At 37.2% G+C, this 23,832-nt stretch overlaps 1 protein-coding gene across 9 annotated transcripts in view; it reads right to left on the reverse strand.

Annotated features, from left to right (window-relative positions):
* Window positions 1-23,832, reverse strand: part of UBR2 (ubiquitin protein ligase E3 component n-recognin 2) — a 177,350-nt gene that overhangs the window by 94,730 nt on the left and 58,788 nt on the right. For 7 of the 9 annotated variants that reach the window (XM_037844916.1, XM_037844917.1, XM_037844913.1 and 4 more), the window contains 6 exons: window positions 15,085-15,223; window positions 14,534-14,596; window positions 8,552-8,672; window positions 7,457-7,564; window positions 6,885-6,973; window positions 5,717-5,815 (listed from right to left, as the gene is read on the reverse strand). In XM_037844916.1, coding sequence (XP_037700844.1) covers window positions 5,717-5,815; window positions 6,885-6,973; window positions 7,457-7,564; window positions 8,552-8,672; window positions 14,534-14,596; window positions 15,085-15,223 — 619 coding nt within the window. Of the gene's footprint in view, window positions 1-5,716; window positions 5,816-5,885; window positions 5,985-6,884; window positions 6,974-7,456; window positions 7,565-8,551; window positions 8,673-14,533; window positions 14,597-15,084; window positions 15,224-23,832 lie in introns of those variants that run through there. The other 2 variants (XM_037844915.1, XM_037844921.1) reach the window with 2 other exon arrangements.

The raw sequence follows: 23,832 nt of genomic DNA on the forward strand, positions 1-23,832 counted from the left end.
TCCCTAATGAATATAGATGCAAAAATCCTCAACAAAATACTTGCAAATCGAATCCAAAGACACATTAAAAAAATCATACACCATGACCAAGTGGGGGTCATTCCAGGCATGCAAGGATGGTTCGACATAAGAAAAACAATCAATGTATTACAACACATTAACAAGTCAAAAGGGAAAAATCAATTGATCATCTCAATAGATGCTGAAAAAGCATTTGACAAAATCCAACATCCGTTTTTGATAAAAACACTTCAAAAGGTAGGAATTGAAGGAAACTTCCTCAACATGATAAAGAGCATATATGAAAAACCCACAGCCAGCATAGTATTCAATGGTGAGAGACTGAAAGCCTTCCCTCTAAGATCAGGAACAAGACAAGGATGCCCGCTGTCACCACTGTTATTCAACATTGTGCTGGAAGTGCTAGCCAGGGCAATCCGGCAAGACAAAGAAATAAAAGGCATCCAAATTGGAAAAGAAGAAGTAAAACTGTCATTGTTTGCAGATGATATGATCTTATATCTAGAAAACCCTGAGAAATCGACGATACAGCTACTAGAGCTAATAAACAAATTTAGCAAAGTAGCGGGATACAAGGTTAATGCACATAAGTCAGTAATGTTTCTATATGCTAGAAATGAACAAACCGAAGAGACACTCAAGAAAAAGATACCATTTTCAATAGCAACTAAAAAAATCAAGTACCTAGGAATCAACTTAACCAAAGATGTAAAAGACCTATACAAAGAAAACTACATAACTCTACTAAAAGAAATAGAAGGGGACCTTAAAAGATGGAAAAATATTCCATGTTCATGGATAGGAAGACTAAATGTCATTAAGATGTCAATTCTACCCAAACTCATCTACAGATTCAATGCAATCCCAATCAAAATTCCAACAACCTACTTTGCAGACTTGGAAAAGCTAGTTATCAAATTTATTTGGAAAGGGAAGTTGCCTCGAATTGCTAAAGACACTCTAAAAAAGAAAAACGAAGTGGGAGGACTTACACTCCCTGACTTTGAAGCTTATTGTAAAGCCACAGTTGCCAAAACAGCATGGTACTGGCACAAAGATAGACATATAGATCAATGGAATCGAATTGAGAATTCGGAGATAGACCCTCAGATCTATGGCCGACTGATCTTTGATAAGGCCCCCAAAGTCACTGAACTGAGTCATAATGGTCTTTTCAACAAATGGGGCTGGGAGAGTTGGATATCCATATCCAAAAGAATGAAAGAGGACCCCTACCTCACCCCCTACACAAAAATTAACTCAAAATGGACCAAAGATCTCAATATAAAAGAAAGTACCATAAAACTCCTAGAAGATAATGTAGGAAAACATCTTCAAGACCTTGTATTAGGCGGCCACTTCCTAGACTTTACACCCAAAGCACAAGCAACAAAAGAGAAAATAGGTAAATGGGAACTCCTCAAGCTTAGAAGTTTCTGCACCTCAAAGGAATTTCTCAAAAAGGTGAAGAGGCAGCCAACTCAATGGGAAAAAATTTTTGGAAACCATGTATCTGACAAAAGACTGATATCTTGCATATACAAAGAAATCCTACAACTCAATGACAATAGTACAGACAGCCCAATTATAAAATGGGCAAAAGATATGAAAAGACAGTTCTCTGAAGAGGAAATACAAATGGCCAAGAAACACATGAAAAAATGTTCAGCTTCACTAGCTATTAGAGAGATGCAAATTAAGACCACAATGAGATACCATCTAACACCGGTTAGAATGGCTGCCATTAAACAAACAGGAAACTACAAATGCTGGAGGGATGTGGAGAAATTGGAACTCTTATTCATTGTTGGTGGGACTGTATAATGGTTCAGCCACTCTGGAAGTCAGTCTGGCAGTTCCTTAGAAAACTAGATATAGAGTTACCATTCGATCCAGCGACTGCACTTCTCGGTATATACCCGGAAGATCGGAAAGCAGTGACACGAACAGATATCTGCACGCCAATGTTCATAGCAGCATTATTCACAATTGCCAAGAGATGGAAACAACCCAAATGTCCTTCAACAGATGAGTGGATAAATAAAATGTGGTATATACACACGATGGAATACTACGCGGCAGTAAGAAGGAACGATCTCGTGAAACATATGACAACATGGATGAACCTTGAAGACATAACGCTGAGCGAAATAAGCCAGGCACAAAAAGAGAAATATTATATGCTACCACTAATGTGAACTTTGAAAAATGTAAAACAAATGGTTTATAATGTAGAATGTAGGGGAACTAGCAATAGAGAGCAATTAAGGAAGGGGGAACAATAATCCAAGAAGAACAGATAAGCTATTTGGCGTTCTGGGGATGCCCAGGAATGACTGTGGTCTGTTGTTTTCTGATGGATATAGTAGGAGCAAGTTCACAGAAATGGTGCTATATTAGGTAACTTTCTTGGGGTAAAGTAGGAACATGTTGGAAGTTAAGCAGTTATCTTAGGTTAGCTGTCTTTTTCTTACTCCCTTGTTATGGTCTCTTTGAAATGTTCTTTTATTGTATGTTTGTTTTCTTTTTAACTTTTTTTTTCATACAGTTGATTTAAAAAAGAAGGGAAAGGTAAAAAAAAAAAAAAAAGAAAAGAAAAACAAGGAAAAAAAAAAAAAGATGTAGTGCCCCCTTGAGGAGCCTGTGGAGAATGCAGGGGTATTGGCCTACCCCACCTCCACGGTTGATAACATGACCACAGACATAGGGGACTGGTGGTTTGATGGGTTGAGCCCTCTATCACAGGTTTTACCCTTGGGAAGACGGTTGCTGCAAAGGAGAGGCTAGGCCTCCCTATGGTTGTGCCTAAGAGCCTCCTCCCGAATGCCTCTTTGTTGCTCAGAGGTGGCCCTGTCTCTCTAGCTAAGCCAACTTGAAAGGTGAAATCACTGCCCTCCCCCCTACGTGGGATGAGACACCCAGGGGAGTGAATCTCCCTGGCAACGTGGAATACGACTCCCGGGGAGGAATGTAGACCTGGCATCGTGGGACGGAGAACATCTTCTTGACCAAAAGGGGGATGTGAAAGGAAATGAAATAAGCTTCAGTGGCAGAGAGATTCCAAAAGGAGCCGAGAGGTCACTCTGGTGGGCCCTCTTATGCACACTTTAGACAACCCTTTTTAGGTTCTAAAGAATTGGGGTAGCTGGTGGTGGATACCTGAAACTATCAAACTACAACCCAGAACCCATGAATCTCGAAGACAATTGTATAAAAATGTAGCTTATGAGGGGTGACAATGGGCTTGGGAAAGCCATGAGGACCACACTCCACTTTGTCTAGTTTATGGATGGATGAGTAGAAAAATAGGGGAAGGAAACAAACAGACAAAGGTACCCAGTGTTCTTTTTTACTTCAATTGCTCTTTTTCACTCTAATTATTATTCTTGTTATTTTTGTGTGTGTGCTAATGAAGGTGCCAGGGATTGATTTGGGTGATGAATGTACCACTATGTAATGGTACTGTAAACAATCGAAAGTACGATTTGTTTTGTATGACTGCGTGGTATGTGAAAATATCTCAATAAAATGAAGATTAAAAAAAAAAAAAAAAACAGAATTTGGGGAATATTTTTTAGGGATGGTTCAGCAGTCTTCTAATTCGTACAGCAGAAGGAAATAATTGATGTATGTTCATGTGAAAGAGAATAAATACAGCTGAAAAAAATGCAAAAAAAAAAAAAATGTACCATAGGATCAAAAATATAAAATACATAAACTTAATTTTAAAATGTGTAAGATTTGTAACAAGAAAACTATTAGCTTTTACTAGGAACATAAAATAACACTTGAATAAATGAAGATGAATTATGTCCCTGGATAGCAATATTCAATATTGAAAAGATAAAAGTTCTTCCCAAATTAATCTACAAATACAATGCTTTTGCAGTCAAAATCCCAATGTGGTCTTTGTTGTTGTTTTTTGGTAACTGATCAACAGACTTTAGTTCATCTTAAAGAAAAAAAGGCCTAAGAATAAGAAATTTTAGAAAAGAATAAAATGAAAGGAGATTTAGCTCTATAAAATGACAAAATGGAATATTAAGCTATAATTATTAAAACAGTATGTACTATTTAAATAAATTAAAGGACAAAAAGATCAATACAGCTGACTACCCATGCTTCTCAAACTCAATCCTGACTAAACTTGAAAACATCACCTTCCCTCTTCACAAATCTTATTTATTCTCCAGCACTACCTGTAACTGGCACAACACATAGTTGCAAGACGGAAACTTGAGAATTACCCTTGTACTTCTCTGTCAAACCAAACATCCACCCAATCACCAAATTTAATGTCCCTCAAACCCCACGCCTGATCAGATTTTACTACCTAAATACCTCTTACAACTCTTAGAACCATTGTCATCATCCCAGTTTAAAGTTCCATCAATTATTGTCTGGATTTTTGTATTAGCTTCTATTTAGCTTCCCCACACTTTCACTTTTACCCTCTGTCAATTCATTCTCCAAATTATAAATGTATGATCTTTTAAAATGGTAAAAGTTATGATATAAGTGCCACTTAAAACTCTTTAATTCCTTCCTGTGTTAAGATAAAACCAAAATCCTTAATTGGGAGTATAATAATATTTCATTTACGGGCAAATAGGCTTCAAACAGCTTCAACTGTACTAGAACACATCCTTGAGCATAAAATAATCTTGTGAAAAACCAGTCATTAAAAAAACCACAAAAAAACTGGAAATTAAAGCTGTTACTAAAACTTAATGGTCTTAAGTTTTAAGAGCTCTTAACTCTACAATGCTCTTACCTATACGATATGGCCCCTGTCTGCTTTTCTGGTCTCATTTTACTCCATGTTTGAGGATCTTCAACCTTATTGGCTTTCTTGCTGTTTCCCATGTTGGTAGTGGTCCTCCCTACTTTAGGACTTTCTTAAGAACTGGCCCTATGCATGGACACCCCTCCTTTTCCTTCTCTCCATTTCCTGAATAAAGCACTTATTATATTCTCTTAAATCACCCTATTTTTTCAGTTTTCATTATAATATTAGATTCATTTATCTAAGTCTTTCCCACTACTTTATGTTCCATGAGGGCAGGGTCCATGTCTGTTTCCATTCACCACTGCATTCCTAAAGCCTAGAACCAAGCCTGATAAATAATAGGCATTCAGTATCTATTTGTTAAGTTAAATATGAATTTTAACTATTGTATGGTACTGAAACATAGTGATGCTTTCAGGAGCCACTAGTGATTTGCATAAAAGACCACTCAATCATTGTGATTCAATTGCCTTAGCTACTTCTTTCCTTCCTGGGGGTGGGGTGGGGATGGTGGAGTGGTAGTTCCTCAATATGTGAGATGGTATACAATATGCTGAGTCTAACATCATGGATCGAATTTGTTAAACCAATGAGTTTAATTTTAACTTAGTCTAAAACCTCAGGGAAATACCATGAAAAAGTAAGGATTAAGAGCTTTTTAACAGTAATTTTAATAACAAGAAGCCTTATCCAGTTGTTTTTGTTTTTCTAAAATGGAATTTTTCCTCAGATTACTTTGATATTCAAGGATATTTTCTAGTATGGCTGAAAGTATCTGAAGTCTAATTGCTCATTAAGGAAATGTTACTCTATTCTGGAATATACAGATCTTAGTTCTTTATTATTCTCTATTTACTTCTGTTAATGGAAAACAAGAAAAGTTCTTCTTAGTATTTCAGTACTTACAAGTGAAGGAACTGTGAATATCTGTACCGAGAGGTCTGTGATTGAAAACTCTCTGTCGTGGTCATCTGTCACATAATCACTCTGCAAACGCTCATAGTTCTATTAAGAAGGCAAAAAAAGGCAAGGAGTGCCAGCTATCAGTTACAAAGAAAAGGCAAGCACTACTCACCAGAGTAGGTGCGGTGAAGAACTGGACAGACAGAGCAGTCACCGAAACTGCTCGCTCGTGATCATCGTCCATAAAATCTCTCTGCAACTGCTGGTAATTCTAAACAACAAGGGGAGATTCACCTCTAATCCACACTGACCAAATGTTTAAGGATTATAATGAAAAGTCACTGCTGGAGGAAGTCAATGAGATAACACTGCTATGAGAAGAATAATTGAAATTATTTCTAACAATGGAATCCTCTATAAATACTGATTAATTTAGGGAGACCAAATAGGGAGTAACAGCTACTAAAATCCTGGGATGACACTGTACACTGGAGGGAATAAACCAGAGCTGTTACACTGTCTCTGACGAAACCAGACTTTCAGCCTTCTGTATGCAAATCAGAATAACATAGGTGGTTCTTTCAACATATACATGCTTGGGCTCCACTCTTAGTGAATGTGCTTCAGCAGGCTTGAGAATGCAACACAAACATACGCATTTTGAAAGAGATCCCCAAATGATTCTCACATAGTTTCTTGGTTAAGAACCCCTAATTCAGGCAAATAAGCAGTTAGCTTAATCACATGCTGCTATAAAGGGAGAAGAATATAATTCAACCATATTATCAACCTAGAGTTTCATGATTACTGAATTGGAATCTATACATAAATGTCAACTTAAATAAGATTATCTTTTCCTTGTACAAAATTTAATAGGAACAATACCATAATTTCATAATAGCATAGTTTAAATTGTTCATTATCACTTCATGTCACCTTTGGAAATAAAGGGAAATGTATGCTGCGTAGATGGAGATCGTATTATCATGGGAGGTGATGGGCAAGACATTGATCAAAGATAAAAGGTCATTTATGAAGTTTATTAGAATTTAAAATCAAGACACCTTACTATTAGCTGCTCATTTTATGAAGCCTGGATACAGTCATGGGCTACAGGTCCTCTTAATATAACAACTCTTTTGTTAATCTTCAAAATTGAGAAAATACTTACGTTTGCAAATCGAATAGCAAACAGTTTCTTGTATTTCAAATCCATAAGCAGACTGCTCATGAACAACTGATGATACACACTCCTAGCACCTGTTAAGAAAAAGATCAGGATATAAGAGGGATATTCCAAAAAGCAAAAAAATTACATTTCTGAAATTTTTGTAAAATCAATTATATTTTAAGTCTCAAGAGGAAATATTTCATGTGTTTCTTAGTATAAAATATTTGCAGTCTGTATACATATAAAATTGGTTTTTTAAAAATATAATCTCCTAACAAAATATGAAAGGAAAACATGAAATACATTCACTTTGGTACATGTCTTACCCTTAAAGGTTATTTAATTTCTTGGACCCCAAAATTTTTTTTCAAAGAATGAGACTGCTAGCTTTTGAAATAATAATATATGCTATTTGTACGTATTTGACACAATAATTTTGTTAATTTTTGAAAACATAAATATATTTATTTAATATCTCCCCCCCCAAAACAAACATAAAACAACAAAAAAATTTAACATCACAATTACCTAAATAGGTTCCCACATATCTTAAAAGTAGTTAAGAGATTCACCTTTCCACAGTTTGGAATCACTAAGCATTAGTCTATCCACAAGAGAAGAGTTTTCACCATCTGGCCCTTCTTGTAAACCAACTTGACACAAAATCCGGCGAAGACCATCTTAAAACAGGAAGAAAAGTAGTCATGAAATAGCAAGTTCAAAATTAAAATATAGTGATTCTATTTGGTCTACAGAGTTTTACATGTTTTATTAAAGGTCAAATTTCTTCACAAAAAAATATTTTACTATTTATTAATATTTTCAGAAAAAAAGAAAAATCTTGCATTACACACCAAATCTTCCTCCAGAATGCTGAAATATATGTCTATCAGAAAAGTGATGGCCTCTCATCTTTAAAGAATATAATTAAAGAGGAAAGCACCCAAAACCATTGAAATAAATATCTTTCTCTAAGCACTTCCGCTAATTAAACCAGATTATCGTAAAATTATTATATATCTCATGATAACAAAAGGCAAGTATGATATAAAATCATGCTAAAAGTCGAAAGAAAGAATACATGACCTCTTTACTATGATATTTACCAGTGCACTTTCTTAATGCTATGCTAAATGTTCTTTATTCATAAACAAAAATTCACTAAGCACCAATCACTTGAGAGCCCTGGAAGACAAGTTCCTCTATCTTCCAAATGCTAAACTTGAAAAAAAGTTCTTCAAATATTAATATAAGCATTAAAATGACCAAAACATTAATAACTTTGTATTCCATACTTTATAATTTAAATCACTATTTTGGTCTTCAAGCATACAAAATAATCAGAAAAAAAAAAAGGAATAACTTAAATTTAATTAGGCTACCAAACAGTAATCATTTAAAAACTAAAGAAAAAGCTTACATACATAAGTATTAAAGAATAGATGCTAAATCCTTTAACTTATTGGTGATAAGTATCCTAAAGAAAATTTTCAGTAGAAAACTGCTTCCATGATTCCATTCATTAATACTGTACTTGGCAACCATGTGCCCAATGGAAAACACCAAAACTAAAAAAAAAGGAGCCAGGAAAAACAACTAGAAAAACATCTGAAAGGCAGCAAACATCTCTGAACAGTCAATATCGTCAGCAGCTTTTGTAAACATACCTGAATATCCAATAATACTTCCCAGCCAAGACAAAACTTTCAAACCAAAATTCTGGTGTGCAACAATAGATGAATGCATAACTTGAACTTTGAGTGGCTTTGTCTGCCGACTGGTATTTCTCTTAAAAAGAAATGGCAGGATGAAAAAACAACCTAAAAAGTCTATTTCATTGGCAGGAAAAAAACTTACATTTTAATTTAATATAAATACATCATCACCATCAATGAAGAGTTTTTCATGTATGTGTGTAGGAAAAACATCACTTGTCTTGCCTTACTTGTTGTAGATCCTATAAAAGGCCATAACTGAGGAGAACCTAAGATGGTGGCTAGGTGAGACACGGCAAAAAAACACCTCCATGAAAAATACTAGATAAAAACCAGAAAGTGAACCAGAACACCACTTCCAGAGTAGCACCAGCCAGACAAGGTCTGCTAAACCTACAGGGACCATGCATTTGGTGAAACCAGGAGTCTGTATTCTGAAATGAGTGAGTAAGTCGGCTGAAAGTCCCTCGGCCACGCTGTGGTGTGGGGAAACAGTGGACTGGCATTTGGAGACAGACTAGTTCTTTAAAAAAAAAAAAGAAAAAAGCCCGGGAGCCGCTGCAGATATGATGGGAGCAGGCTGGGCTAACGCCCCGGTGTCTGGTGTGGAGGATACCCCTTCCCACACCCACTGCTGATTGTCTCGGGCCCAGGGGAGCAAAGGGGAGCCAAAAGGAGAAAAAAACACATGACCCGCAGCCATCTCCCCGGTGGGCGGGGGCACTCTTGCCTGGGGCTGAATCCACAGCACAGAGCCGCGCCAAGAAACCCAGCGTGACAGGGAGTCTTTCCTGCAGCACCGCGCACATGCCACAATATCCGCCGTGGACAGTGGCCTTCAATACAGCCATGGCTGGTTGTCCTGGAGCAGGGAGGGAGGAGCTGTGCGGAAAGGGGGAAGTTAACGTGTCCCATTCAACCATCTTTGAAGCAGGCTGGGAACGCTCCTGCACAGCCTGGCGTCCCAGGGCTAGGCCGGTACGCACTTGTGACGTGGCACGGCCCTCCCTCCCTCAGCAAAGGTCCTGGAAGAGCACAGCAGAGAAGGGGGAACCACTCGGAAATCCCAGGGAACCTACGCCAATACCGAGAACTTTTGGGTCAGTGGCAGAGAACAGCCTTAAATCTCTGGGAACACTTGGGATGTCTCATTATTAAAGCTGCCCTTCCTCCCTAACCACTCAGACACAAGCCCCTCATTCAGGGCAGACAGCACCGACAACACACCCAAATTAAGTGCACCAATTGGACCCCACAAGAATCAGTTCTCCACACAGCACAAAGACAAAGTTGGGGAGAACTGACTTGAGGGGAATAGGTGACTCACGGACACCATCTGCTGGTTAGAGAAAGTGTACGCCACCAAGCTGCAATTCTGACAAATTAAAGATCAAGTAAAGTAAATGCCAAGAGGCCAAAAACAACAGAAAATCTTAATGCATATGATAAAATCAGACAATATGGAGAACCCAAACACAAACACCCAAATCAAAAGATCAGAAGACACACAGTACTTGGCGCAATTAATCAAAGAACTACAGACAGGCAAGGAGAGCATGGCGCAGGATATAAAGGAGATGAAGAAGAACACGGCACAGGATATAAAAGACATAAAGAAGACCCTAGAAGAGCATAAAGAAGATATTGCAAGAGTAAATAAAAAAAATAGAAGATCTTATGGAAATTAAAGAAAACATAGGCCAAATTAAAAAGACTCTGGATACTCATAATACAAGATTAGAGGAAGTTGAACAACAACTCAGCCTCCTTGAGGACCACAGAACAGAAAATGAAAGAACAAAAGAAAGAATGGAGAAAAAAATCGAAAGAATCGAAATGGATCTCAGGGATACGATAAAATAAAACGTCCAAATTTAAGATTCATTGGTGTCCCAGAAGGGGAAGAGAAGGGTAAAGGTCTAGAAAGAGTATTCAAAGAAATTGTTGGGGAAAACTTCCCCAACCTTCTACACAATGTAAATACACAAAGCATAAATGCCCAGTGAACTCCAAATAGAATAAATCAAAATAAACCCACTCCAATACATATTCTGATCAGACTGTCAAATACTGAAGACAAGGAACAAGTTCTGAAAGCAGCAAGAGAAAAGCAATTCACCACATACAAAGGAAACAACATAAGACTAAGTAGTGACTACTCAGCGGCCACCATGGAAGCGAGAAGGCAGTGGCACGACATATTTAAAATTCTGAGAGAGAAAAATTTCCAACCAAGAATACTTTATCCAGCAAAACTCTCCTTCAAATTTGAGGGAGAGCTTAAATTTTTCACAGACAAGCAAATGCTGAGAGATTTTGGTAATAAAAGACCTGCCCTACTTCAGATACTAAAGTGAGCCCTACCAAAAGAGAAACAAAGAAAGGAGAGAGAGAGATTGAGAATTTTAACAGACATATATAGAATATTACATCTCAGGTCACTGGGACACACACTCTTCTCTAGTGATCATGGATCTTTCTCCAGAATGGACCGTATGCTGGGACATAAAAACAAGCTGCAATAAAATTAAAAAAAAAAAAAAAATGAGTTTGTTCAAAGCACATTCTCTGACCACAATGGAATACAAATAGAAGTCAATAACCATCAGAGACGGAGAATTCTCACACACCTGGAGGATAAAAATGAGGGGGTGATGAAAACACGGATACTCAAAAGCAGAGGGACTTCCATCACCAGTAATCAGGACTATAAGAAATGCTAAAGGGAGTTGAGCAGGCTGAAAGGAAGGGACACTAAACAACTGACTGAAACTACATGAAGAAATAAAGATTTCCAGTAAAGACCACATGGTAAATATGAATACCAATACTACTGTATTTTTGACTTATAACTCCACTATTTACTTCCTACAGGATCTAAAATACATAAACTGTAATGATAAATCAATGGTTTTGGACTCAATGTAAAACAGGTAATTTTAGACAAGAACTACATAAAGGTGGGGGAATGATGGAGTATAGGAACATTGTTTATGTGTCATATTGAAGTTAAGCTGGTATCAAAGAAAAACAAGATTGTTATAGATTTCAGATGTTAAATTTAAGCCCCATGGTAAACACAAAGAAAGTATCAGAGAATATGACCATAGAGATGAAAATCAGAGTAGGGGTTCCGAGAAGTGGGGGAAGGGGCAATGGGGAGTTAAGAAATGAGAGTAGGGTTTCTGTTTGGGGTGAAGGGAAACTTCTAGAAATGGATGGTGGGAAGGTGATAGCATTGCAACATTCTAAATGTGATTAATCCCACTAATGGAATGCTAGGAAGGGGGTGGAATGGGAAGATTTAGGCTATATATATGTTTCCACAATTGAAAAAAAAAAAAAAAGACAGTCTAAATAGATGACAGTTAAATGCCAAGGATGATCCTGGATGGGATCTGAGGATGGAGGAGAGGAGGCTCAAAGGGACACAGACGGGACACAAGTAAAAAAAAAAAAAAGGAAATATAGAATCTAAGCTTTATATCAATGTTGAATTTCTTGAACTTCTTAGCTGCGCTTAATGAGACTGCATAAAAGAATGTTCTTGTCCATGGGAAAGGTAAATTTTAATTATATTGTTTGTTCAAAGATATGTGCAGCTTGCTCTCATATGTTCAGAGGACAGAGCAATAGATGAGGATAATAGACAGGGAGGGAGGGAGAGAGGGAGACAGGGAGGGAAAGAAAGAAACGGTGGTATGACAGGATGTTAAAGGTGGTCGATCGGGGTATCGGTGGAGGGGGGTCAGGGTATGATGGAGTTCTATGCATGGGGTTTGAACTGTTTTTGCAACTGTTCCTGTAAGACTGAATTTATTTCAAAACAAAATTTATTAAATTAAAAAAAAAATAACAAGAAAAAAATAAGAAAAAAAGGCTATAACTATTTCTTAGGATTCTTACAAAAAATTAAGAAGACAGTTTATGAATAACCTGAATCTTTGGTTCCATTTTGAAAATCTGCTCTATCAACTATAGATTTTTTAAAATTTATTTTTATTTATTTTTTTATTCATCACAACTATAGATTTTTAAATGCTAAATGTGCTCTGTCTTTAAACTAATTCCTTAGTGCAATTACAATAAAATTATTTAAATATTTATCCCATTTATAGATGAGATCATATATGAATACTTTCTTTTTTCCCCTTTTCGTTTTTTGCTTGGATCCTCTCTCCAATCCCTAACCCATGTTAACCAAGCTCATTTTTCCAAACTTTCTCCATGTATATGTTAAATATGTACACATTTATAAAAATTTTTATTTTATCAAATTGGTTTACAAAATGGGATATTATACACATTTTTAGTATCTTGCTTTTCTCAACTAACAAAACATAAAATACATAACCATACTCCTAAACCATCCCATACAGCTTTAATTTTCTCATTGCTATTCATGGCTATATTATATTCTGTGGTATGGATTTATTCAAACATTCTCTGGAGAAGGGCATTCAATAGTCACTGTTTCTAGTTTTCTGTAACTACAAGCAGCATTGAATAGCTTTGTATATATACTTTTATAGATACTGGTATTTATATTTCTATGGGGTAAATTGTTAGGAGTAGCAATTATAGTTGTTATTTTACTGATTACTGGTGAATTAGAGCCTCTTTTCATGAATATTGGCCACCTGGATTGTCTGCTGTGATCTGCCTTTTCATACCCTTTGTCTATTTTTCTATTTTGTTGTTTATTCCTTACTAAATAATCTGTAAGAGCCCTCTGTTTATCATAAATATTAACTATCCTCTGTGTCAGAAATAGCTTTTCCAAATATACTATTTGTCTACTGACTTTGTTTTATATATTTTGCTATGCAACTTTTTTTATGTAGCCAAAAAATGTGCATAATTTCTTTTCTAACTTCTGAAGTTCTAGTCTTGGTTTAGATGCTCTTCTCTCTCAGAATGCAACTGTAATCTCCTATTATTCATAGTATCTATTTCTAGACTTTAGTCTGTTTCAATAAGATATCTGTCCATTTCTATGCAAACACTACCACTATAACTACATGTATGAACATAACTAAATGTAAAACAACACTGAAATGCAAAGGCAAATTTTAGTATAACATATTCATATGAATCTTGTTACATAATTCAAAAACCTCCAAATCAATATATATAATGTTGACAGATATTTAATATATTATATATATAAAGTATAAAAGCACGCATGGAAATGAAAAAATGAATTAATGAGAGTAGTTATCTCTAGGGAAGGAGGAAGAGGAATTGGATTAAGAAGGGATAATACATGGGTCTCTGTATTATTTTATTCATTTAAGATAAATATGAAGAAAATAAGGTATATTGTGGGCACACAGGTGTCATTGTGTTATCTCTATTCTTGTCTGTATATTTAAAATAATTAACAATACATAAAATTATTTTTAAAAAGAACATTTTACATAAAATTCAGTTACATAGAACAGTAAAAATAATGAATTCTAACAACACAGTAAGTCTAAATGTGAGGAACAGTTCTCTTTTAGAGAAATAATCCACTAAGTGCTACAAGGATATGCTATATACTTTGTTATAAGGTACCAAGGACCAGCTTCCCATGAATTCTAGTCTTGGTGCTAAAGGCCAATTTAATTCATAAAATGTAATGTGAAACCCTATCAATTAAAAACAAAATGAAACAAAAAGCAAAAACCTTCTAAAACTTCTCTGATACGGAAACAGAAAGACAAAGGATATGTCTTATATAAACATTAATTTTCTTTAACAATCTTACACAGCTTAAAAAACTAGGTAACTCAATAATGCAATGCTCAGGAAACATCTTTAAATATGATTTTTGGTTGGTACTGGCTTTACATTCATGAAGGCAGAAAAAATGGGCTCATAGATGCCAAAATATGGAAGTAAGTTTTCAAATAATAAAAAATAATAACAGCATGTTTTAATATTATTTACCACAATTACTGATTTTGCTTGTTCACAATACTGGAAGTCTCCATATCGAACAGACCTACGTCCCTGTAAATAAAGATATTTAAAATCAATTTGTAAAAATAATGCATTCAATATTAATAAGTTTTAAACTACTAAACAAACTTGAGCATGTAACAACTCTGCTCAATTTTTAATATTTACAACATTCATCCTGTTCATCAATGAAAAGTAAATTAAAATATTTTCCTTCAAAGCTATCTTAACTCTTTCAAGCCATTAGTAAGTATATTTCCTTGAATTCCACATTTATTTTCTAGGCTGATATAATTTACATTTACATAATTGAATATTTTTAATCACTGGGTACAACATGGGCAACTGAATCTGTATTTCCTCTTAAACTTTCTATGTGGCAACAGCTTACAATTATACTAAATATACATTTGGGTCAATATTCAAATGAAATTTAAGAATAGCCTAGATATACATGCCTCTAATTCAATTATCTGGGATACTTTATATGTGATAAAGTTTGATTTATTATGTGTTATCAATATAATGAAATTACTTACATCTCGATCTACTGTTGTTGCAAAGCCAATAGCTTCTTTCTGTGTACAGTTAACAGCTTTCTGAAGAGTATAAATAACTTGTTCATAGGTGTGAACCTCATCATTAAACAGCATGCAATAGTAAGTATCACTCTTCTCTCTGTGGGATAAAACATTAATTATATATTGGATTGTCTATTTGCATATTTTCTTACTTTATGCACTTTTTATTTTTATTAAGAGCCTACACTTTGTTCTAGGCAACATGCTAGGAACAGGGAACATATCTGTAAAGAAGTCATCCATGATCCCTGTGCTCTATGGTGCTATAGTCAGGTGCAGGAGACAGATATTGGACATAAATTCTATGTGCCTTAGCTTTTATCAAGAAGAGCAGGGTGCTAAAGCAGGGAATAACAGATCATGGAGTTCAGAAGAATTGCTGGAGCAGTAACCTGAGATCGAAAGTCAGAACTGGCTACCAGTAGCTTCAACTGGGGATGATTTGGGGCTCCCTTCCCCACCTGAGGACCATTAGGCAATGTCTGGAGATAGCTTGGGTTATCACCACCCGGTGGATGGGTTCTGTGTAGAGGCCAGGGATGTTCCTCAACATTCTATAATGCACCAGACAGCCTCTAGAATATAAGAAATTTTCTGGCCCAAAATGCCAATGGCCACTGAGGCTGAGAAACTCTAGGTTAGAGGAAGATGAAAGCAATGGCCCAGATGTAGGAAAGGTAAGTAACAAGAGCTAAAGCACAGGGAGAAAGAGGAGATTGCTATGAGATCAGCTTGGAGAGGTAGATATAAATCTTAAAGACCTCATAATGGAATTTGGTTTTTGTCATCCTAGGGGCAATCAAGGCTCCAAAATAGGAGATATCATTAGATTTGCCTCAAAGATCACTTCAGCTACCATTTAGAGAATGAATCAGAAGGGGTGAGAATGGATATGGGAGCACAGTTAGGAGGTCAGGGGATGAAATTAAGGTAATTTGAACTAGGGTAGTTGTAATGGAGATGAGCAGAAGTAGAATGATTTGATAGGTTTATAAGAGGGCAAACCAGATGGACTTAGTATCTAAATGGGTATGGGTGATTCAGGTTTCTGAGTAGATGGAATGCCATGTACTAAAATGGGAAACATTATAAGAAAAGCAAGTTAGATTGTTTTTCCTTCCATGCTGGAGGCCCTGAACCTACAACAGGACAAAAAAACAAAACTATTCTATTCTCTATGGCCACAAGCACATGAGGTACTAAGTCATTTTCAACATTTGCAAAAGGGAGATACAGTAACAACTCATTTATTCAAAAAGCACCTAACTCAACTGAACACTGTTGAGAAAGCAAAAAAGAAACACCACCACATGTCCTGCAGACCGCCACTCCAGCTTGTGTTCATCCTTAATTATAAATACAATTTAACAAGCTTGGTAAGACTTAAAAGCAAAAGGGAAGATTGAGGCAGGCACAATAATGAGGAGAAGAAAGTCCTTAACCTTAAATTTAAGAAAGAACATGTAGAAACATATTTCTAACATAAAGGCAGATACAAGAGAGAGAGGCGGGGCAAGATGGCAGACTGGTGAGCTGTATGTTTCAGTTACTCCTCCAGGAAAGTAGGTAGAAAGCCAGGAACTGCGTGGACTGGACACCACAGAGCAATCTGACTTTGGGCATACTTCACACAACACTCATGAAAATGTCGAACTGCTGAGATCAGCGAAATCTGTAAGTTTTTGCGGCCAGGGGACCCGCGCCCCTCCCTGCCAGGCTCAGTCCCGGGGGAGGAAGGGCTGTCAGCTCCGGGAAGGAGAAGGGAGAACTGCAGTGGCAGCCCTTATCGGAAACTCATTCTACTGATCCAAACTCCAACCACAGATAGACTGAGACCAGACACCAGAGAATCTGAGAGCAGCCAGCCTAGCAGAGAGGAGACAGGCATAGAAAAAAAAAAACAACACGAAAAACTCCAAAATAAAAGCAGAGGATTTTTGGAGTACTGGTGAACACAGAAAGGGGAAGGGCGGAGCTCAGGCCTTGAGGCGCATATGCAAATCCCGAAGAAAAGCTGATCTCTCTGCCCTGTGAACCTTTCCTTAATGGCCCTGGTTGCTCTGTCTCTTAGCATTTCAATAACCCATTAGATCTCTGAGGAGGGCCCCCTTTTTTTTTTTTTTTTAATCCTTTTTTTTTTTTCTAAAACAATTACTCTAAGAAGCCCAATACAGAAAGCTTCAAAGACTTTCAAGTTGGGCACGTCAAGTCAAGAGCAGAACTAAGACAGCTCTGAGACAAAAGGCAATAATCCAGTGGCTGAGAAAATTCACTAAACACCACAACTACCCAAGAAAAGGGGGGTGTCCGCTCACAGCCACCATCCTGGTGGACAGGAAACACTCCTGCCCATTGCCAGCCCCATAGCCCAGAGCTGCCCCAGACAACCCAGTGTGACGGAAGTGCTTCAAATAACAGGCACACACCACAAAACTGGGCATGGACATTAGCCTTCCCTGCAACCTCAGCTGATTGTCCCAGAGTTGGGAAGGTGGAGCAGTGTGAATTAACAAAGCCCCATTCAGCCATCATCTGAGCAGACTGGGAGCCTCCCTACACAGCCCAGCAGCCCAGAACTGCCCTGGGGGGACGGCACTCACCTGTGACATAGCACAGTCATCCCTCAACAGAGGACCCGGGGTGCACAGCCTGGAAGAGGGGCCCACTTGCAAGTCTCAGGAGCCATACGCCAATACCAAGGACTTGTGGGTCAGTGGCAGAGACAAACTGTGGCAGGACTGAACTGAAGGATTAGACTATTGCAGCAGCTTTAAAACTCTAGGATCACCAGGGAGATTTGATTGTTAGGGCCACCCCCCCTCCCCGACTGCCCAGAAACACGCCCCACATACAGGGCGGGCAACACCAACTACACACGCAAGCTTGGTACACCAATTTGGCTCCACAAGACTCACTCACCCACTCACCAAAAACGCTAAGCAGGGGAGAACTGGCTTGTGGAGAACAGGTGGCTCGTGGACACCACCTGCTGGTTAGTTAGAGAACGTGTACTCCACGAAGCTGCAGATCTGATAAATTAGAGATAAGGACTTCAATTGGTCTACAAATCCTAAAAGAACCCTATCAAGTTCAGCAAATGCCACGAGGCCAAAAACAACAGAAAATTATAAAGCATATGAAAAAACCAGACAACATGGATAACCCAAGCCCAAGCACCCAAATCAAAAGACCAGAAGAGACACAGCACCTAGAGCAGCTACTCAAAGAACTAAAGATGAACAATGAGACCATAGTACGGGAGATAAAGGAAATCAAGAAGACCCTAGAAGAGCATAAAGAAGACATTGCAAGACTAAATAAAAAAATGGATGATCTTATGGAAATTAAAGAAACTGTTGACCAAATTAAAAAGATTCTGGACACTCATAGTACAAGACTAGAGGAAGTTGAACAACGAATCAGTGACCTCGAAGATGACAGAATGGAAAATGAAAGCATAAAAGAAAGAATGGGGAAAAAAATTGAAAAAATCGAAATGGACCTCAGGGATAATGATAGATAATATGAAACGTCCAAATATAAGACTCATTGGTGTCCCAGAAGGGGAAGAAAAGGGTAAAGGTCTAGGAAGAGTATTCAAAGAAATTGTTGGGGAAAACTTCCCAAATCTTCTAAACAACATAAATACACAAATCATAAATGCTCAGCGAACTCCCAAATAGAATAAATCCAAATAAACCCACTCCAAGACATATACTGATCACACTGTCAAACACAGAAGAGAAGGAGCAAGTTCTGAAAGCAGCAAGAGAAAAGCAATTCACCACATACAAAGGAAACAGCATAAGACTAAGTAGTGACTACTCAGCAGCCACCATGGAGGCAGAGAAGGCAGTGGCATGATATATTTAAAATTCTGAGTGAGAGAAATTTCCAGCCAAGAATACTTTATCCAGCAAAGCTCTCCTTCAAATTTGAGGGAGAGCTTAAATTTTTCACAGACAAACAAATGCTGAGAGAATTTGCTAACAAGAGACCTGCCCTACTGGAGATACTAAAGGGAGCCCTACAGACAGAGAAACAAAGAAAGGACAGAGAGACTTGGAGAAAGGTTCAGTACTAAAGAGATTCGGTATGGGTACAATAAAGGATATTAATAGAGAGAGGGAAAAATATGGCAAACATAAACCAAAGGATAAGATGGCCGATTCAAGAAATGCCTTCACGGTTATAACGTTGAATGTAAATGGATTAAACTCCCCAATTAAAAGATATAGATTCGCAGAATGGATCAAAAAAAAATGAACCATCAATATGTTGCATACGAGACACTCATCTTAGACACAGGGACACAAAGAAACTGAAAGTGAAAGGATGGAAAAAAATATATCATGCAAGCTACAGCCAAAAGAAAGCAGGTGTAGCAATATTAATCTCAGATAAAATAGACTTCAAATGCAGGGATGTTTTGAGAGACAAAGAAGGCCACTACATATTAATAAAAGGGGCAATTCAGCAAGAAGAAATAACAATCGTAAATGTCTATGCACCCAATCAAGGTGCCACAAAATACATGAGAGAAACACTGGCAAAACTAAAGGAAGCAATTGATGTTTCCACAATAATTGTGGGAGACTTCAACACATCACTCTCTCCTATAGATAGATCAACCAGACAGAAGACCAATAAGGAAATTGAAAACCTAAACATATCTGATAAATGAATTAGATTTAACAGACATATACAGGACATTACATCCCAAATCACCAGGATACACATACTTTTCTAGTGCTCATGGAACTTTCTCCAGAAAAGTTGAGACATAAAACAAGCCTCAATAAATTTAAAAAGATTGAAATTATTCAAAGCACATTCTCTGACCACAATGGAATACAATTAGAAGTCAATAACCATCAGAGACTTAGAAAATTCACAAATACCTGGAGGTTAAACAACACACTCCTAAACAATCAGTGGGTTAAAGAAGAAATAGCAAGAGAAATTGCTAAATATATAGAGGCGAATGAAAATGAGAACACAGCATACCAAAACCTATGGGATGCAGGAAAAGCAGTGCTAAGGGGGAAATTTATAGCACTGAATGCATATATTAAAAAGGAAGAAAGAGCCAAAATCAAAGAACTAATGGATCAACTGAAGAAGCTAGAAAATGAACAGCAAACCAATCCTAAACCAAGTAGAAGAAAAGAAATAACAAGGATTAAAGCAGAAATAAATGACATAGAGAACAAAAAAACAATAGAGAGGATAAATATCACCAAAAGTTGGTTCTTTGAGAAGATCAACAAGATTGACAAGCCCCTAGCTAGACTGACAAAATCAAAAAGAGAGAAGACCCATATAAACAAAATAATGAATGAAAAAGGTGACATAACTGCAGATCCTGAAGAAATTAAAAAAATTATAAGAGGATACTGTGAACAACTGTATGGCAACAAACTGAATAATGTAGAGGAAATGGACAATTTCCTGGAAACATATGAACAACCTAGACTGACCAGAGAAGAAATAGAAGACCTCAACCAACCCATCACAAGCAAAGAGATCCAATCAGTCATCAAAAATCTTCCCACAAATAAATGCCCAGGGCCAGATGGCTTCACAGGGGAATTCTACCAAACTTTCCAGAAAGAACTGACACCAATCTTACTCAAACTCTTGCAAAACATTGAAGAAAATGGACCACTACCTAACTCATTTTATGAAGCTAACATCAATCTAATACCAAAACCAGGCAAAGATGCTACAAAAAAGGAAAACTACCGGCCAATCTCCCTAATGAATATAGATGCAAAAATCCTCAACAAAATACTTGCAAATCGAATCCAAAGACACATTAAAAAAATCATACACCATGACCAAGTGGGGGTCATTCCAGGCATGCAAGGATGGTTCGACATAAGAAAAACAATCAATGTATTACAACACATTAAAAACTCGAAAGGGAAAAATCAATTGATCATCTCAATAGATGCTGAAAAAGCATTTGACAAAATCCAACATCCCTTTTTGATAAAAACACTTCAAAAGGTAGGAATTGAAGGAAACTTCCTCAACATGATAAAGAGCATATATGAAAAACCCACAGCCAGCATAGTACTCAATGGTGAGAGACTGAAAGCCTTCCCTCTAAGATCAGGAACAAGACAAGGATGCCCGCTGTCACCACTGTTATTCAACATTGTGCTGGAAGTGCTAGCCAGGGCAATCCGGCAAGACAAAGAAATAAAAGGCATCCAAATTGGAAAAGAAGAAGTAAAACTGTCATTGTTTGCAGATGATATGATCTTATATCTAGAAAACCCTGAGAAATCGACGATACAGCTACTAGAGCTAATAAACAAATTTAGCAAAGTAGCGGGATACAAGGTTAATGCACATAAGTCAGTAATGTTTCTATATGCTAGAAATAAACAAACTGAAGAGACACTCAAGAAAAAGATACCATTTTCAATAGCAACTACAAAAATCAAGTACCTAGGAATCAACTTAACCAAAGATGTAAAAGACCTATACAAAGAAAACTACATAACTCTACTAAAAGAAATAGAAGGGGACCGTAAAAGATGGAAAAATATTCCATGTTCATGGATACGAAGGCTAAATGTCATTAAGATGTCAATTCTACCCAAACTCATCTACAGATTCAATGCAATCCCAATCAAAATTCCAACAACCTACTTTGCAGACTTGGAAAAGCTAGTTATCAAATTTATTTGGAAAGGGAAGATGCCTCGAATTGCTAAAGACACTCTAAAAAAGAAAAACAAAGTGGGAGGACTTACACTCCCTGACTTTGAAGCTTATTATAAAGCCACAGTTGCCAAAACAGCATGGTATTGGCACAAAGATAGACACATAGATCAATGGAATCGAATTGAGAATTCAGAGATAGACCCTCAGATCTATGGCTGACTGATCTTTGATAAGGCCCCCAAACTCACTGAACTGAGCCATAATGGTCTTTTCAACAAATGGGGCTGGGAGAGTTGGATATCCATATCCAAAAGAATGAAAGAGGACCCCTACCTCACCCCCTACACAAAAATTAACTCAGAATGGACCAAAGATCTCAATATAAAAGAAAGTACCATAAAACTCCTAGAAGATAATGTAGGAAAACATCTTCAAGACCTTGTATTAGGCGGCCACTTCCTAGACTTTACACCCAAAGCACAAGCAACAAAAGAGAAAATAGGTAAATGGGAACTCCTCAAGCTTAGAAGTTTCTGCACCTCAAAGGAATTTCTCAAAAATGTAAAGAGGCAGCCAACTCAATGGGAAAAAATTTTTGGAAACCATGTATCTGACAAAAGACTGATATCTTGCATATACAAAGAAATCCAATAGTACAATAGTACAATAGTACAGACAGCCCAATTATAAAATGGGCAAAAGATATGAAAAGACAGTTCTCTGAAGAGGAAATACAAATGGCCAAGAAACACATGAAAAAATGTTCAGCTTCACTAGCTATTAGAGAGATGCAAATTAAGACCACAATGAGATACCATCTAACACCGGTTAGAATGGCTGCCATTAAACAAACAGGAAACTACAAATGCTGGAGGGGATGTGGAGAAATTGGAACTCCTATTCATTGTTGGTGGGACTGTATAATGGTTCAGCCACTCTGGAAGTCAGTCTGACAGTTCGTTAGAAAACTAGATATAGAGCTACCATTCGATCCAGCGATTGCACTTCTCGGTATATACCCGGAAGATCGGAAAGCAGTGACACGAACAGATATCTGCACGCCAATGTTCATAGCAGCATTATTCACAATTGCCAAGAGATGGAAACAACCCAAATGTCCTTCAACAGATGAGTGTATAAATAAAATGTGGTATATACGCACGATGGAATACTATGCGGCAGTAAGAAGGAACGATCTCGTGAAACATATGACAACATGGATGAACCTTGAAGACATAATGCTGAGCGAAATAAGCCAGGCACAAAAAGAGAAATATTATATGCTACCACTAATGTGAACTTTGAAAAATGTAAAACAAATGGTTTATAATGTAGAATGTAGGGGAACTAGCGGTAGAGAGCAATTAAGGAAGGGGGAACAATAATCCAAGAAGAACAGATAAGCTATTTAACGTTTTGGGGATGCCCAGAAATGACTATGGTCTGTTAATTTCTGATGGATATAGTAGGAACAAGTTCACAGAAATGTTGCTATATTAGGTAACTTTCTTGGGGTAAAGTAGGAACATGTTGGAAGTTAAGCAGTTATCTTAGGTTAGCTGTCTTTTTCTTACTCCCTTGTTATGGTCTCTTTGAAATGTTCTTTTATTGTATGTTTGTTTTCTTTTTAACTTTTTTTTTCATACAGTTGATTTAAAAAAGAAGGGAAAGGTAAAAAAAAAAAAAGAAAGAAAAACAAGGAAAAAAAAAGGATGTAGTGCCCCCTTGAGGAGCCTGTGGAGAATGCAGGGGTATTCACCTACCCCACCTCCATGGTTGCTAACATGACCACAGACATAGGGGACTGGTGGTTTGATGGGTTGAGCCCTCTACCATAAGTTTTACCCTTGGGAAGATGGTTGCTGCAAAGGAGAGGCTAGGCCTCCCTATATTTGTGCCTAAGAGTCTCCTCCTGAATGCCTCTTTGTTGCTCAGATGTGGCCCTCTCTCTCTGGCTAAGCCAACTTGAAAGGTGAAATCACTGCCCTCCCCCCTACGTGGGATCAGACACCCAGGGGAGTGAATCTC

The sequence above is a fragment of the Choloepus didactylus genome, chromosome 7 (genome assembly GCF_015220235.1).
Source record: "Choloepus didactylus isolate mChoDid1 chromosome 7, mChoDid1.pri, whole genome shotgun sequence".
NCBI classification, from domain to species: domain Eukaryota; kingdom Metazoa; phylum Chordata; class Mammalia; order Pilosa; family Megalonychidae; genus Choloepus; species Choloepus didactylus.